Source organism: Erythrolamprus reginae, chromosome 7, assembly GCF_031021105.1.
Source record: "Erythrolamprus reginae isolate rEryReg1 chromosome 7, rEryReg1.hap1, whole genome shotgun sequence".
Lineage (NCBI taxonomy): Eukaryota > Metazoa > Chordata > Lepidosauria > Squamata > Dipsadidae > Erythrolamprus > Erythrolamprus reginae.
Genome location: NC_091956.1, coordinates 67,382,343 through 67,399,817, shown reverse-complemented (window position 1 = coordinate 67,399,817; position 17,475 = coordinate 67,382,343). Strand labels below are relative to the sequence as shown.

At 38.6% G+C, this 17,475-nt stretch overlaps 1 protein-coding gene across 2 annotated transcripts; it reads right to left on the bottom strand.

Annotated features, from left to right (window-relative positions):
- Positions 1–235: 235 nt before the first annotated feature.
- NOCT (nocturnin) lies at positions 236–15,650 on the bottom strand. Of its 2 annotated transcripts, XM_070757728.1 has the most exons (4): positions 15,196–15,602; positions 14,876–14,989; positions 2,703–2,972; positions 236–1,566 (listed from the first exon to the last, which is right to left on the bottom strand). In XM_070757728.1, exons 3-4 carry the CDS (start codon positions 2,962–2,964, stop codon positions 716–718), a joined length of 1,113 nt encoding a protein of 370 aa, XP_070613829.1. In that variant the 5' UTR covers positions 2,965–2,972; positions 14,876–14,989; positions 15,196–15,602; the 3' UTR covers positions 236–715. The 2 variants fall into 2 exon arrangements, with proteins under 2 accessions (XP_070613829.1, XP_070613828.1); XM_070757727.1 differs by having other exon boundaries at positions 14,876–15,650.
- Between the last annotated feature and the right edge of the window lie 1,825 nt (positions 15,651–17,475).

Genomic DNA, 17,475 nt, shown 5'->3' with positions numbered 1-17,475 from the left:
ATCACTTAACGACCATGTTACTAACTTAACATCTGCAGTGATTCACTTTAACAACGGTAGCAAGCAAAATTGTAAAATTCAGCAAAGCTCACTTAACCAATGTCTCACTTATGAACAGAAATCATGGGCTCAATTGTGGTCGTAAGTTATGGACTATCTGTATTACCTTCCATGTGGGTGAACAACTATAGAAATTCTAATACACTTCGAAATATCTTCAAAAACAATAGGCAGCTTCGAGATTAACATTATATTTATTCAAGTAGAAGGCACAATTCAAGACAACCTCAGGAAAAATAAAAATTAACCGAGGCCCATATTAAACTTTATGTTGAGCAAAATTTGGTCATACGGTCCAATAGGGGAGGGACAAACCCTGGGCATTGGTCTCATCGACTCTTGACAGACAAGACAATAATGTTACATACAGTGCAACTTTACAACGCAAGATCTTAGATATGGACGGGAAAAAAACTTGTTACTATTAGAGCTGAATAACAGCTTCCGAAAAGAACAACAGCACAAGTAGTTAGCCTGGTATATTTTTGTGGGTTTTGTGAGATAGAATAAAAAAGTCTTTAAGCTATAGGAGTAGATTATTAATTCTCCATTCATAAATATTTCTCCCATCCCAGCCCCAGAAGTCTTTAGAAGTCCATAGTAAAAGTCTGTGCCTGCACAAACACAGTACTTGAATGCATTCTCTACCCCTTCTTTATATTTCACTTAATCTTAAAAACTTCTCTGGATTTTCATTAAAGGTAAAATCACATACTAAAGAGAGATGGTCTGAAGGGTAATTGAAAGATGGTAGCCTATTGGGTCCAATTTGCTCCTCAGTTAAAAGGTTGAGAGCAGCATCGACTTTGAAGGTGTGTTGTGAATACCAGATGTAATCAAGTGTATGCCTGCACTCGCCAGAAGGACGGATCTTCCAAGTGGTGTATGGAGGCTCTGTTAGCCCATTTGTACTTAGCAGTTTATAAGCACTGTTTAGGTTCAGACTAGATTCAGAGAATTGCTTGTACACGTCTTCTGTAGGCTCAGCATTGAAATCCCCACAGACTATAAGAGGGATCTCTGCATCCTGGGTGATCTGTTCTAGGTTTTCAAGAAGATCAGCACCTTGAGAAGACCGAAATCTCTCCCAGCCATTGCGAGCTTTCAAGTGGGTGACAGCAACACAGAACAATTTCCCAGTCTCGTTACACTTCAGGATCTGAACTATAGCCACTTGATTGGTCTTCAACTTCATTGCTGTCAACCGGATGTTGGTACTATTCATTAGCGTAAACCTGTCCTTGAGGAAGAACAAGGCACAGCCATCTGGGCCATTGTTACATTCCACATCTAAACATGGAGAACATGGTTTAGGGAGAAAAGTACATTGGTAACCCAGCCGACTGAGTAATGGCTGAAAAGTATCAAAATAGTGATCCACTTCTTGTAGACAGAGGATATCTGGCTGGTAAGCAAGGATCTCTTCCAGAATGAGGCACTTCCTTTCTTCCCATCTTAAGGCTTCCATGGGGCACTGGATGAAGTTGTCTTTGCCTTCCCCAAGAGCTGGAATGAAGAAAATATATTAGTTGAGAAAACTTCCTCTAGGAAATATTTTCCTTCCAATCAAATATGTAAAAACCCAATCCCCATTCTTAAGTGGAACTTTGTAGAAAACTGAAACTCTTAGTATACAGTGGTACCTCTACTTACGAACTTAATTTGTTCTGTGATCAGGTTCTTAAGTAGAAAAGCAATTTTTCCCATAGGAATCAATGTAAAAGCAAATAATGTGTGTGATTGGGAAAACCACAGAGAGGGTAGAGGCCCTGGTTTATTTATTTATTTATTATATTTGTATGCCGCCCCTCTCCAAGGACTCGGAGCAGCTCACAACAAGCAATACAAAGTACAAATCAAATATTTAAAAAAACCAATTAAAAACCCCTTATTAAAAACAATCGTACAGCCCAAACAAATCATATATAAAATGGAACAGCCGAGGGGTATATCAATTTCCCCATGCCTAGTGACATAGGTGGGTTTTCAGGAGTTTACGAAAAGCAAGGAGGGTGGGGGCAGTTCTAATCTCCGGGGGGAGTTGATTCCAGAGGGCCGGGGCCGTCACAGAGAAGGCTCTTCCCCGGGGTCCCGCCAGACGACATTGCTTTGGCAAAGGAACCCAGAGAAGGCCAACTCTGTGGAACCTAATTGGTTGCTGGGATTTGTGCTTCCTCCGAGGAGATTCCTAGAGAGGCCCCATGGAGGCTTCTCCCTGCCTTTTCCAGCCCTGTTTCCTCCCAGGAGATTCCTAGAGAGGCCCCATGGAGGCTTCTCCCTGCCTTTTCTGGTTACAGTTTCAGAGGTTTGGGTTTGTAAGTGGAAAATGCTTCTTTAGAAGAGGCAAAAAAAACCCCACCTGGTTTTTAACTTAAGTTTATAACTAGAGGCTTTATTAGGTGGAGGTACCACTGTATTTTTATTCCAGCTGCACAGGTATAATAGGTTCTGAATGTTTAATGGATTTTTTAAGTTAGTAGATTTGAAATACCACCTTGATTAAAAAATATTTCACTACCTCAAATCTATTAACTTAAAGAATGCATAAAAAGATCTGTCAACTGAATGAAAGCATATACACAAAGCCGACTATAGTTTTCATTTTACAAGGCTCAGACATAGTTTCTCAGTTAAGACTGTACCTTGTGCAAGTATATTCCATTGCATAACTCTAATGGGCTGATGATTTCTGACAAAGCTGGCCCTCAAGTCCACAAAATCCCTTTGGATCCGGGCTGGACGGTTCTGAAGAACAATCTGGCATTCTTCAAGTAGATCTTTGGGATCTATAGGATCCAGAAATTCGGGATCTGTTTGTTCCAAGTAGTCCTGGTGCTTAATAATGACACTGCTACTCAAAGTCTTAGCCAGTGCACTATACAGCCTACTTGTCTTGTTGCCCATGGAATAGCCTGAAAAAGAAAGAAAGAAGAATTTCAGTACAGCAATTCCAATTTCTAACCTGTTAATTTCTCTCAGATCAAAACAAATGCATTCATCATTAGGATTAACATGAAATGTGATAGCTTTGTGGTGCTGGTAGCCTCCAGTTATAAAGAACTTCAGTTTTCAACATTTACAGCCAATGTGAAGAGGTATGCTATATACCTCTAAGCAAGCACAAGTTTAGCATAATTTTCAATATGAAGCTGACAATGCAATATGCATTTCCCCTCTTAAATTCTGCAAATATAAGTTCCTCTTTTTATACTGTCCTTCTTAAGGTATTTTACTTAGTCATTTTTATGATCTCTATAAACAAAGTTTTGAGCCCTTAGAATCAACCTGTGTTATGGTACCTAACCAACTGCAGCATTTTCCAGTTTCATTTATTGGACTGATATCTGAAGGTGACCTATCACATTCCAAATGTTTTTTACCAAGTTGTATAGCACAGCTAGTTACGCTAATGGTAGCAGCTATTCCATTTGAGCCAGGACTGCTTCTTGCTAAATAATTCAGCCTACAAAATTTCTGACGCCACTTTACAGAACACAGAACTTTATTTTTTCACAATCTCACAAGCAAGCTAAATCACTTTGCCATAAGAAAGCCAAATCATAAATATTTCGCTTTATTAATCAGCAAATACTTGCCATAATCACAAATCAAACTAAAGCTTATTAACTTGTACTCGTTACTTTCATGAATTAGGAATCAAAAAGATGTCCCTATAATTACATACATTTTTCCCCTGACACCAGTAAAAAAACAAACAAACAAGCAAACAAAAAAACAAAACAAACTTACAAAAAAACAACCCAGGAGATCTGAGTTTCATAATTTTTAAATTAGGGAGCAAGCTAAAAGAAAGTAATCAAATTTAAAACGGAAAAGAACTGCAATATAAAATTGTACACTATTCTCTGGCTTTTCAACAGCTTAATTGTTTCCCCCTGCAGTTATTAAACACCTCATAATCCCAATGATGCTACTGCAAGTAAGATGGTAATTTATCTTTATAATATACTGTATATGGTAAGTGCCTTCCTACCCTACCCATCATTTTATGCACTGCATGTGAACCAAAAAGCTACCCTGAACTTTAAAAAGAAACTACAGTATTCATGATTTCTAGTCTCAAAAGATACACTCCCCCCCACGTATACTGTAGTACAGTAATAGCAAAGTCTATATTAATCTTTTCAAGACTGCAAAATAAGGATTCCCACTACTTTCAAAATAGGGAATTAAGATTTTAACAGTTTATTGCCTTCCTGTTTTCTAGGATCGCTCTTTGTAATATTCTATTTTAGTCCAACAACAATTTATAATTCACAGAGCAGGAAAAATGAAGAGTTCAGCCTTACAGACCTCTGGTTACCCAAGTTGCATTTTGTTGAAAAGTGGGCCTTCTAATAACAAAAAGGCAATATTTTAGAAAGCTGTTAGTTATATTAAACAATAATTACCTGATAAATTGGTTGGATAAATCAACACAAGTGGTAAACAACTCTAATGGAGAATTGCACACTGAATTGCCAGCCTCCAAAGTCATATGTAACGTTTCCTATGTCGCTGGTACACAAGAGACACCTAGTGGTCTTTTATGTAACTTTCCCCATTAAAACAATTAAAAAAACCAACACCACAAAATCCACTATCACCATTATCTCAAAGAAAAACTAAATTGTGTCTGCCTTTTGTGATGCTTCATCATTTGTTGCTCTTTTATTGCAACCTGACAACTGCTTGGAACCAGCAGTTTCCCTCAAGAGAATATTCATGTTCACCTAAAAAGTGTTTTCTTAACCTTGGCAACTTTAAGGTAGGTGGACTTTAACTCCTAGAATTTTCCAGCCAGTATTTGCACTGAAATAATTCTCAATGTTGGATACTTCAGGCTCATAAATTGACTAGGCAAAGTAAAGTGCTTGGTGTTTTTTGAACGCTGTGGCACTCTTTTTCTTTTGCAATTGAAGATACAACAGTGATCGGACTCATTCGAGACAATGATGAATCCGCATACAGACGGGAAGTTGAACAATTATCCTTGTGGTGTGACCAGAACAATCTAGAACTGAACACACTCAAAACCGTAGAAATGGTGGTAGACTTTAGGAGAAACCCTTCCACCCTTCCACCTCTCACAATACTAGACAACACAGTATCAACAGTAGAGACCTTCAAATTTCTAGGTTCTATCATATCTCAAGACCTAAAATGGTCACCTAACATCAAAAACATCATCAAAAAAGCACAACAAAGAATGTTCTTTCTGCGCCAGCTCAGGAAGCTCAAACTGCCCAAGGAGCTGCTGATACAGTTCTACAGAGGAATCATTGAGTCTGTCATCTGCACCTCTATAACTGTCTGGTTTGGTGCTGCAACCCAACAGGACCGACACAGACTTCAGAGGATAATCAGAACTGCAGAAAAAACAATTGCTGCCAACCTGCCTTCCATTGAGGACCTGTATACTGCACGAGTCAAAAAGAGGGCGGGAAAAATATTTACTGACCCCTCACATCCTGGACACAAATTGTTTCAATTCCTACCCTCAAAACGTCGCTACAGAGCACTGCACACCAAGACAACTAGACACAAGAACAGTTTTTTTCCGAACACCATCACTCTACTAAACAAATAATTCCCTCAACACTGTCAGACTTTCTACTAAATCTGCACTTCTATTCTACTAGTTTTTCTCATCATTCCTTTCACCCATTTCCTCCCATGTTGACTGTATGACTGTAAAGTGTTGCTTATATCCTAAGATTTTTATTAATATTGCTTCTTCATTGCTTATTTGACCCCTATGACAATCATTAAGTGTTGTACCACATGATTCTTGACAAATGTATATTTTATTTTATGTACGCTGAGAGCATATGCACCAAGACAAATTCCTTGTGTGTCCAATCACACTTGGCCAGTAAAAATTCTATTCTATTCTATTCTATTATCACACATCATATCAAGGCATGCTTCTCATCATCATGATTTATTAGATAAAACACAGTTGATTTACAAAAGTTCCTTTTTTAAAAATCACAAGGACTGGATTGAAGAGAAAAATAAATCATAATATCGCATTACTGGCTGAACTTTGCATTAACGTTTCTTCACAAAAATCCCATCAATGAGCTTGTTCTTTGTCTAATATCAGCAAAGTATTCCTGATTTGTGTGGTTTTCAGGCAAATTCCTTAATACAATCAGTATCCATCATGCTGTTTCACATTTGGTTCAATGAATAAGCAATTATTCTTTTTTTTAACCAGTATTCTCTCAATTAAAATGTTTATTACTTGGCTGAGATGACATACCAGAGAACATTGAAAGTGAGTCATAGACAGCAACACACCGAGAAATAGAAGGTGTGCTTTGAAGCATGTCCTCAGGTAACGTCATCCATTTCAAAAATACGAAATGTTTTTAATTGGCCTAGGAACAAAGAGAATGCTTAAAAAACTTATTTCTGTCTTTCAGAGAGCTTAAATCCTATCATGACAAGTTAAATTAAAAACAATAATGATAGTCCTGGAGCAATCCAGTTGTAGATTATAAATCTCACATTGAAGGGTAGGTGACCTACAAAATTGATTGGTTTTAATCTGAAAAAAATTGAAAAGTTTTAATACGTTTCCTAGATTTAAGGCTCCTCCAAGTCATGATTATAGCTATATGCAGCTTTGATTTTGTTTAAAGGCATTGCAACCAAAACCACTCTTCAAATTGTATCTTCATTCTAATTGTGAAATAAACATTCCTATTGTGTTAAATCAATTTGCTGGATTCAATGGACTTGTGATTTTATTTTAGCAGTGATGAATCACCAATTCAACTCAAACTGCCCTTCAAATTAAATCACACATTTAAATCAAACTGATTCTGAATTAAATCACAAATTTGAATTGGATCTCAATTTATTTGTGCACTTCTGTTCATCACAATTATGCTTTCTGAGTTAAACTAAGTATATTTTTTGGATTAACATACATCTATAAATATATGTAATTTCACCCTACAATATACAAAATGACTTCCTAAACTTGCTGCTCAGAATAATTGTGAATAATCTGGAGAGATTTAGGCATTTTGGTAGCAACAGTGCTAACAGAAATAAAAAATACTTGAAATTACCAATCTACATAACTGTGAGGCTGTCCTGTGATTCCTCCCAAACTAACTTACAAGTTCAAACTGCAATCTATTATTACCATGCCAAGTCTCTCTTGCCAAATTATTGAGAGATGCTGCAATATTCTAAGTATTTGTAATGCCAATTTAACAGAGAGGATGGTTCTGTCTGCATCTTGTCCAATAAAATAGATCATAGTCATCAGCAGAATGTTACTGCAACATGGAACTCACCTCTTACTCTAAAAACATGCACATTCTCTGATGGAACAGAAAGCAGCAAACATCTAACAAAGTTATACAGTGGTACCTCATGATACGAACCCCTCGCCATACGAACAACCCGAGATACGAACCCAGGTTTGGAAATTTTTTGCCTCTTCTTACGAACTTTTTCCATCTTACGAACCCGCCGCTGAGAAGCCCCGCTGCCCAGCTGTCGCTTTTTGAAACAGCCGGGGGGCTTCTCGGCGTCCTCCTGAACCCGAACACCAAACCCGAACTTCCGAGTTTGGCGTTCGGGAGGCCGCCGAGAAGCCCCCCGGCTGTTTTAAAAGGTGACAGCCGGGTGGCGGGGCTTCTCGGTGGCCTCCCGAACGCTGAACCCGGAAGTTTGGCAAAAGTTCGGGTTCAGGAGGCTGCCGAGAAGCCCCCCCGCCCAGCTGTCGCTTTTTGAAACAGCCGGGGGGCTTCTCGGCATCCTTCTGAACCCGAACGCCAAACCCGAACTTCCAGGTTCAGCGTTCGGGAGACCGCCGAGAAGCCCCCCCGGCTGTTTTAAAAGGTGACAGCCGGGTGGCGGGGCTTCTCGGTGGCCACCAGAACCCGAAATTTTGCCAAACTTCCGGGTTCGGCATTGGGAGAATGCTGAGAAGCACCCGGCTGTTTCAAAAGGTGACAAGCCAGGTGGCGGCATTTTTTTGCGGGTTTTTTTCCGTTGCACGCATTAATTCATTTTACATTGTTTCCTATGGGAAACAATGTTTCATCTTATGAACTTTTCGCCTTACGAACCTCCCACGGGAACCAATTAGGTTCGTAAGACGAGATATTACTGTATTCTTGAAATTCTAGATATCTTATGGTAGTTATAAAACATTTTCCCTTAAATACGATGCTTCATCCCCTTATTAGATATTTTTACCATTGTAACCTAACAGCCTATACCTTAAGATGGAATTTGTCAGTAGTTTGCACTTCATTTTTTAAAATATTGAGCTATAAATCTTCAACAAAAGTTTAAAATATACAGAGTTTAGGAAATAATGGTATGAAAGTCCAACTAGATACTTCTGTCTAACCTTGATGCAGTTGAATATTGCTGCTTCCAGCAGAATAAGTAGGTTGCTTAATTGTGCCTATCTAAGTTACAGCAAGTTACTCAATAGTGCTTATGCAATGTACTGGATTGTTCAACGCAGACAATTAATATCCAGCCAGACCGTGCCAGCAATCCCTAGGCCCCTCTACACAGGGACATTCTAGCAATTGGTATTCAGAACATAAGCTCAATGAACGTTGCTTTGGATTAAAATACCACCAATCAATAATTGGACTATTGTGGTGATTGTAACATGCTGATGTAACAGATGTAAAGTCTGATAAATATTTGCAAGACCCCATGTGTGCTATTATTTATACATTTTTATAAAGATTTGTACAAATGCTATTTAATATGTTTCATACATTCAGATTATTGCTTCTAACTTTGTAGATTGTTAAGGCAGCTTCTATAACCGAAACCTGTGTTTATCTAATACTAGATGCACTGTATATACACTGGGTGACTGTGAGTACCGGGGGCCAAAGTATTAAAGACTTAAAACAGCATTTCAATGTGGTTGAGCTTTTCTTTCGTTGTAGCTATCTGGAACCTGATTGGTTGTCAGCGTCAAACTTTTAGTGCACCCACTACCATTTAAAACTACCGCGCACCCCACCCTGTGACTCCACCCCTCCACCCACGTCACTAACTACAAGCTGCTCTACAATATTGAACAGTGGAAAACTCATCTCAAAATATTACATTAGAAGCTTTTTAGATGATATTCCTGAATCACCATATCTAAAAAGCTGCTAAAGGCTCAGGCTATTTATTTATCTAGTCCAATACTGACTGAAGTTAATTTCTAATTTCAGACAAAGAATCGGGTACTTTGTATTTGATCTTTGCTAAACTGGAAATGCCAAGGATTGGAATCTTTTCTCTGCTAAGCACGGATTTTGTTAGTCATTCTGGACTTTTGACAACAGAAGGCTACGCTGTGATTAATTCAGCCAAATTAAATTAGGAGATTAAAAAAAAATGCTTTGAGGCCATTCTGTAATCACATATTTGAGAAGGATTCCAAGAAATGTAGATAGGATGGTCCTGTAGATAAAAGGTATCAGTGCTGTAGCTGCAGGGAAAATGTCTTCCCTTTTATACCATTTTATGGATAAGACAAATTCCTGAAGATAATTTGTTATCTTGCCATTTCATATGGATGGAAAGACAGTGACCAAAGATTATGCACATTGTAATGATAAACCAGGGTTCTGTGGCCTCAAGGATTCCTTTTGGCAGAAAAAGATCTTAAGTTAGTTTCTTTCCTCATCCTGCTCACTATCATTTTCTTTCAATTTTCCCACCACCAAACCTTTCATAGTTTCATGTTACTGGAAAGAAAGAGAATACAGTAGTCCCTCGCTATACCGCGCTTCACCTACTGCGGCTTCACTTCATCGCGGGTTTCTGAGGAAGTCGATTGGCAGATTTAAACAGCCCGCCGAACTCGATCGGCAGGTTTTTAAAAAAAATAATAATAATCTAAAATTGTAAATACTGTATTTAAATACTGTATCTAAAATAAATACTGTGTGGGAAGGGTTTATAAACACTTAAAACAATGAAAACTTACCAAACAATTACGATATAAATACCTAAATAAGTACTATCAGTCGATAAATTCCCCATCGCGGATTTCACCTATAGCGGCCAGGTCTGGAACGTAACACCAGCGATAGGTGAGGGACTACTGTACCCGATACAAGGTAATCTTTTGTCTAAAGTGGCCATTTGACCAAAGTTTATAATGATACATTATATGCAGATAATTTTCCAAGTTTAACCTTAAAAAGAACTAAATATCTTTCTGTTTGAATGAGATTTTACTGAAGTATTGGGCAATAAAAAAAGGAGAGATCTTCAGCATTCACAAAGCAACAATCCTGAAAGAGCTGATGTAGTGGTTTTACTTCTGAGTAGACATTACCCTGAAAGTATTAAAAAAATAAGTTCACTTCCCCCCCACCAACATGGTTTGTGAGGCTGTTTGCAATTTTTTAGCTGTACAACAATGGTTCAACTACAGACTGTGGTTCAACTACATACTTTTAAATTCCAATTAAAGTCCAATTAATAAATAAAAAAAATAAATTATCAAAATAGTCCCCTTTGAATGTGAAACAACTAATTAAAGGAGTAAGTCTAGGTAGATAGCTAAATCTTAAATAAGTAATTGGGGAGTTATTATATTAATTATAATGGTAACATGAAACCAACATTAGTTTTTATCTTTATCCCAACTGCTATTTGGAGGGTGATTCACATGATCCATAAGTTAGGTTGGGCCCTCAACCAGGAATAAGACATATGTACAGAAATTAGTAAGGAAGTATAGAAATTAATATAGAAATATAGAAATTAGTAAATAGTCTTGCTTCTCATAACCTATACCAGAGGTCTTCAAACTTGGCCGGCATAGCTGGCTGGAGAATACTAGGAATTGAAGTCCACAAGTCTTAAAGTTGCCAAGTTTAAAGACCTCTGACCTATACCCTTGAATTATCGTAGAATGCAGCAATTCTTGGGCAGAAAATAGTCCAATAAATCTGGAAGATGCTAGGCTGGGCAGCACTGAGCTGGATAAACAAGTCAGAAGCTGATAACAGTTGGCAGTGAATTCTGTATGTGCCATTTCAACTGTGTTATCAGGTTTACATTAAGTTCCTGAAGCAGAACAAACTAGTGAGCCAGGCAAACTAAACCTGCATTATCTTTTATACAGATCACAATCAAACTAGAAGAAGTAGCAAGAAGTGCAGATAAGGTTTAAAAGGATTTTCACTGAATTGCGTAACCACAGAACACAGTCATACCATTTTTAAAGAAAAGATCATATAATTACTATTATACCTATTGTACTAAAGCATGTGCAAGCATTAATCATTGTTTGCTAAGCATATTATAATTAGTTTGATAAACATATTACACTGAGTCTAAATCATGGTTTATAACTGATGTGCCTATCGTCCCCTGTCCAATTGTCTTTCCTTATCTCATATATCATATATATTCTCTCCTTATCTACATCTATCTATCTATCTATCTATCTATCTATCTATCTATCTATCTATCTATCTATCTATATCTATATATAATATATATCATATATATTATCTCCTTATCTCTTATATCATATATATTCTCTCCCTCCCATCTACTTCTCTTCTTTTTACTTTCTATCGTTATATATATTACTTAATGTCCATTCTCTTACATATGATTGTATATTGGACAAAGAATAAATAAATAAATAATAAATAAATAAATAAATAGTTAGATGTACTGTATATGGTATCTTACATAAAAGCTAAATAAACCACATTATGACTGTGCACAATCTGTGAAGCCATCTTTGTGATTTGGTGACTTTCAAGGTAAGTCAAATGGTTGTGCTCAAAAACAGGAATCATTATTTTTATAAGAAGACTGCAATTTGTCAGATGACAAACTATAAGAAACAGGAAAACATAATTAAAACGTAACTTACTCCTTTCACTAGTTAGTATTTTCATACCAAAAACCACACAGAACACAAATACATGCTATGCTCTGCCTTTCCCGTTTATCCTTCATATAATACCTATTAGGCAGTTAAAAGAAACTTTAGCATAATTAGCATTATTAGAAGACAAGGCTATTACATATATAATTTTAAATCCCAGGAAGAAGTTCATACAAATAATTTAGGAAGTCAATTTTTTTTCTTTCACGGAAAGCAGTGACGCTTGAAAGAACAAATACTGGATACCTAATGCACGTCATTCATTGACTTTTTAAAATTATTTGTCTTTCCTACTGGGCAAAGCAGCTTTTGATTACACTAGCAACCGATCTAGATATCTCATGGCTCTTAATTTTTATTGGGTCCAGATGGCTAATTTCTACAGGTAGTCCTTGAATTACAACCACTATTGAGCTCAAAATTTCTGTTGCTAAGCGAAACATTTATTAAGTGGATTTGGCTTCATTTTTATGATCTTTCTTGCCCAGTTTTTTAAGTGAATCACTGCAATTGTTAACTCACTAACCCAGTTGTTAAGTGAATCTGACTTCTCCTCTAACTTTGCATGTCAGGTTACAAAATGCAATCTCTTGCCTCCAGGACATTGTAACTGTCATAAATATGAGTCAGTTGACAAGCATCTGAGTTTTGATCACATGACCATGGGGATGCTGCAATAGTTGTAAGGATTAAAAAAAAAGGTTATAAGTCACTCTTTCCAATGATGTAACTTTGAATGGTCACTAAATGAATTGAACATCCATTTTCAACCAGCCACTTTGGATCCAGCGCAGGATCAGCTGGCAGCCAGAAGCAAACAAGGCATTTCGCAGATCAAAGCAATCACCCCCAAAATATCAGTGTAATGCCAAGATCTCAGAAATCTGGCTTCCCATCACAATTTAGGTGATCCTTGACTTAGAACTACAACGGTGCCCAACATTTATGCGGCTAAGTGAGACATCTGTTAAGTGAGCTTTCCCCCATTTTACGACCTTTTTGGCCCACCGCTGTTAAGTGAATCCCTGGCAGTTGTTCAGTTAGCAACTCAGTCATTAAGTGATTCTGGTTTTCCCATTGACATTTTTGTCATCAGGGGATTGCCAAAGGTGATCACACCACCCCGGGGGGGCCATGGCAAACCATCAGAAATATGAGTTCTTGGCCAAGTGTCTTAGTTTAGATCACGCGATGCTGAAGCTGCTTTAACTGCTGTCATTGTGAGAAACCCCTCCTGGGTCACTTTTTTTCAGGGCCCTTGTAAACTCTGAATGGCCACTAAATGAACCATCGTAAATCGAGGACCGCCCGCAGCGCCCTTTTTTTATCTACATTCCCACGCCACCCCATAAAATGGAACCTCTTCATCTTTTCAAGGCTGCCATTGGGGATTAAGGGAGAAAGCAGGGAAGCCTCTCGCCCAACCCTTGCGACTTTCTCCTTGCCTTTCATAAATTGCTTAAGACCCACCTGTATCGCCAGGCATGGGGAAATTGAGATATCTCCCCAAGCTTATATAGTTTTATGTATGGTATGCTTATGTTGTATGGTTTTAAATGACAGGTTTTTAGATGTTTTTTAAATATTAGATTTGTTACATTGTCACATTGTTATTATTATTGTTGTGAGCCGCCCGGAGTCTGCGGAGAGGGGCGGCATACAAATCTAATTAATAATAATAATAATAATTATAATAATAATTATTATTATTACTCCTGAGTCACTTTCTTCAGGGCCCTTGTAAACTTTAAACGGCCACTAAACGAACCGTCATAAATCGAGAACCACCTGCAAACCCCTTTTTCTATCTGGATTCCTGTGCCACCCCATAAAATGGGACCTCCTTCTCTTTTCAAGGCTGCTGTTGGGGAATAAGGGAGAAAGCAGGGAAGCCTCTTGCTCCACCCTTGCTACTTCCTTCTTTTGCTTTCTCGGGGTGAAGTTGGGGGGAGCGAGAGGGGCAAAGGGGGGGCAACAGAATTAAGACCCTCGAACCCCCAATGTTCCATCCGTGGATCCTTCAGCCCCAAAGGTTCCAAAATGAAAATAATAATCAGTATATTTATTTATTTTTATTTATTTATTTTGTCCAATACACAATAATACACAATGAAGGTTATAGAGGATATAGGAGAGGAGATATAGGAGAGACTATAGGATAGGGGAGGGAAGGCACTCCAGTGCGCTTACGTACGCCCCTTTATATATATATACATATATATATATAAACTATATCTACAGCAGCACGAAGCTTACAACTTCAGCCTGATGATGGTGAATGTGATTTCACCGAAATGTCACATAGACATGCACAATATTACATGGGGCAAAACCCGAACTCAGAACAATCTACATATATATTCTTTTTTTCCCTTTTTTCCAACAGAAGAAACCCCCCCCCCCCAAAACATATAGCCCCTCCCTGGTACAAAACTGAAGGGATCAGATCTGGTGGCCTAGAGGTTAATTCTCTGCCTCACAAGGCAAAGGCCCCAGGATCAAATCCCAGTAAGGGTATGGCTAGCTGATGAGGCCAGAACAAGGCCGAAATAGCACTATCCTAGTCTCCCTTAATTTAAAAAAAATTCAGCAAAAACATGTGATACATACATGTGATATATATATATATATCTCACATATAAAAACGTGATAAGAACACAACATATAAGTATACAAATATTCAACATAATAGTATAAAACATAAGTATATTACCTATTTTATTAAAATAAGATTAAGGTAGCGCCATTAAATGTAGCTAAATTTACAAAACGTAACGAAGTTCAAAAGAAAAGTATGCAAGCATGTACCAATGCAGAACTACTGACTGTATTTATTATGATTTTGGTTATTTATTTTTTAATTAAAAATTGATAAACTTTACTTAAATAATAATAATCACTCACCAGCCTGGGGATTGGCAGCTCCCAAACTGCCCGGGGCTGGGCAACTGCAGCGCGGGATTCCGGCGGCGGCCGAGGAAGAGGCGAGGAGGGCGGACGGCGAGAGGGCTCTCCTCACTGGAGCCGGCGAGCGGAGCAGCATGGTCGAGGAAGAGGCAGAACAAGGAGTGCAGCAGAGGTTAGACAGGGCTGAACACAAGGACCTCAGAGAGCTGTGATACATAATGACGCTATACGGCACGCGAGGCGGAGCTCCGGGAATTATTTTTTTTAAAAAAATTATAATGAAAAAAGCTCCGCGCCGGGAGCGGTCTGAAGCTAACCTGCTCTCTAATGCCGAATGGCGGCTTCTTCCTGCCTTTCAAAGCCCGCGAAATGGGGGGAAAAGGAGCTTCGGCGGCTGCCCGCTGCGGTGTGCCAGCCTGAGGAGAAGCTCAGGGAAAAACGCCGCTGACCGGGAACACGAGCACCAGAAGTACAGTAGGACTTTCCCCTCCCACTCTTTTGCCGGCATTGACGCAAGTGCGCCTACCAAAGCTAAAACATTGCGGGGGGGGGGGGGGAGAAGGAACCGAAGCATTTCTCCTTCGGACGAACGGAAGGCGTTGGGCGCTCCTTACAAACGGAAAACGCAGCGCGGGACTAGAAAGGCAAAATTCCACGCGAGGGGACGAACAGAGAAGGAAACCTTGGGTTAAACGGCCATCCTGCGGGTTTCGTCCCCCCCCCCTCTATAAAAAAAATGGTACGTTCTAATAATCTTGTCACCGAAGTCCCCGTAAAAAGGGCTGTTGGTGACGTCACATGGAACGTTGACTCGTCAGATGGGGGCGGAAGCGGGGGTGTTGGCCGGAACCTCCCCCCTATTTTTCGCGCTCCTAGGGAGGGGGAGGGGGGCGTTGTCTCCCGGCTGATCGAGGTCACGCGACGTTGGGCTTTGCCCTTTCATCCCATTCATTTTTTAATAGTCTCATTTTGTGGAGGCAGCAGGTCTTGGTGGAACAAGCTGACGAAAGCTTTCGATTTCCTATTCGCGGGGTTGAGAAGAGCGCTTGGAACGAGAGCTGAAGTCCTGCACTCCTACCAATATGCTGCAACGTCCTGCCTGTCAAAGACGACTTCAGCTTCAACCACAACAACACAAGAGCCCACAACAGATACAAGCTTAATATTAACCGCTCCAAACTTGACTGTAAAAAATACGACTTTAGTAATCGAGTTGTCGAAGCGTGGAATTCACTACCGGACTCTGTAGTATCATCCCCTAACCCCCAACACTTTACCTTTAGACTATCCACGGTTGACCTCACCAAGTTCCTAAGAGGTTAGTAAGGGGTGTACATAAGTGCACTAGAGTGCCTACCGTCCCCAGTCCTATTGTATCTCCTATATCTTCTATACCTATATCTTTTTCTGCTATTCTCTCATAGTTATATTTCACTCCTTTATTTTCTCCTCTATTCCCCCTTTAATACATTCTAGCTGATTATATCCTCTATAACCCTCATTGTGTATTATTGTGTATTGGACGAAACAAATAAATAAAAATAAACAAAATGTCCAAATCCCCTGTCCTAATGCTTTTATACTGCATATGAATACTTATTATATCTAATGTTTCTTCTTATTTTTTTCTTGTTACTAGTATCATGTATATCAATATTATTATATCTTTACGTACCTCCAATATGTACTTCCAATATAACAAAACAAATAAATAAAATAAATAATAAATAATAATTAGTAAGTAATAACACAACAGATACAAACTTAAAGTAAACTGTTCTAAACTCGACTGCATGAAATACGATTTTAGTAAGCGAATAATTGATGCATAGACTACCTGACTCTGTATTATCATCACCAAACCCCGCAAAATTTACCCTTAGACTATCCACTGTTGACCTTTCCTGATTCCTAAGAGGTTAGTAAGGGCTGTGCATAAATGCACTAGAGTGCCTTCTGTCCTCTGTCCTAATGTTTTTCTTTTACTAGTATCATGTATATAAATATTATTATATCTCTGTATACCAGTGTTTCCCAACCTTGGCAACTTGAAGATATTTGGACTTCAGCTCCCAGAATGCTGGCTGGGGAATTCTGGGAGTTGAAGTCCAGATATCTTCAAGTTGCCATGGTTGGGAAACACTGCTGTATACGTACTTGACAAAAAAAACAAATAAATAATAGTAATAATAGTGATAGTAATCATAATAATTTAGAACACAATACATTGGCCCTTACAATGGTGCTGAGAGAAAAAGTGTGGATCATTGATGTTGCCATACCAGGTGACAGTCGAATTGATGAAAAACAACAAGAAAAATTTAGCCGATATCAGGATCTTAAAATCAAACCACGATGACTCTGGCATAAACCAGTACAGGTGGTTCCAGTGATAATTGGCACATTGGGTGCTGTGCCAAAAGACCTCAGCCGGCATTTGAAAACAATAAACATTGATAAAATCACAATCTGTCAATTATAAAAGGCCACTGTACTTGGATCTGCACGCATAGTATGACAATACATCACACAGTCCTAGACTTGTGATATGAAATCTACCATATAAATCTCGTTTGCTGTGTATTACTGTTTTTTGT

Coding starts and splice junctions, on each gene's coding strand:
- NOCT (XM_070757727.1), bottom strand. CDS start 15,095: ATGTATCACAGCTCTCTGAGGTCCTTGTGTTCAGCCCTGTCTAACCTC. Junction 2,973..14,875: donor AGCTGCCAATCCCCAGGCTG/GTGAGTGATTAT, acceptor TTTCTTTTTCAG/GCTATTCCATGGGCAACAAG. Junction 1,567..2,702: donor ATGGAATATACTTGCACAAG/GTACAGTCTTAA, acceptor TCTTCATTCCAG/CTCTTGGGGAAGGCAAAGAC.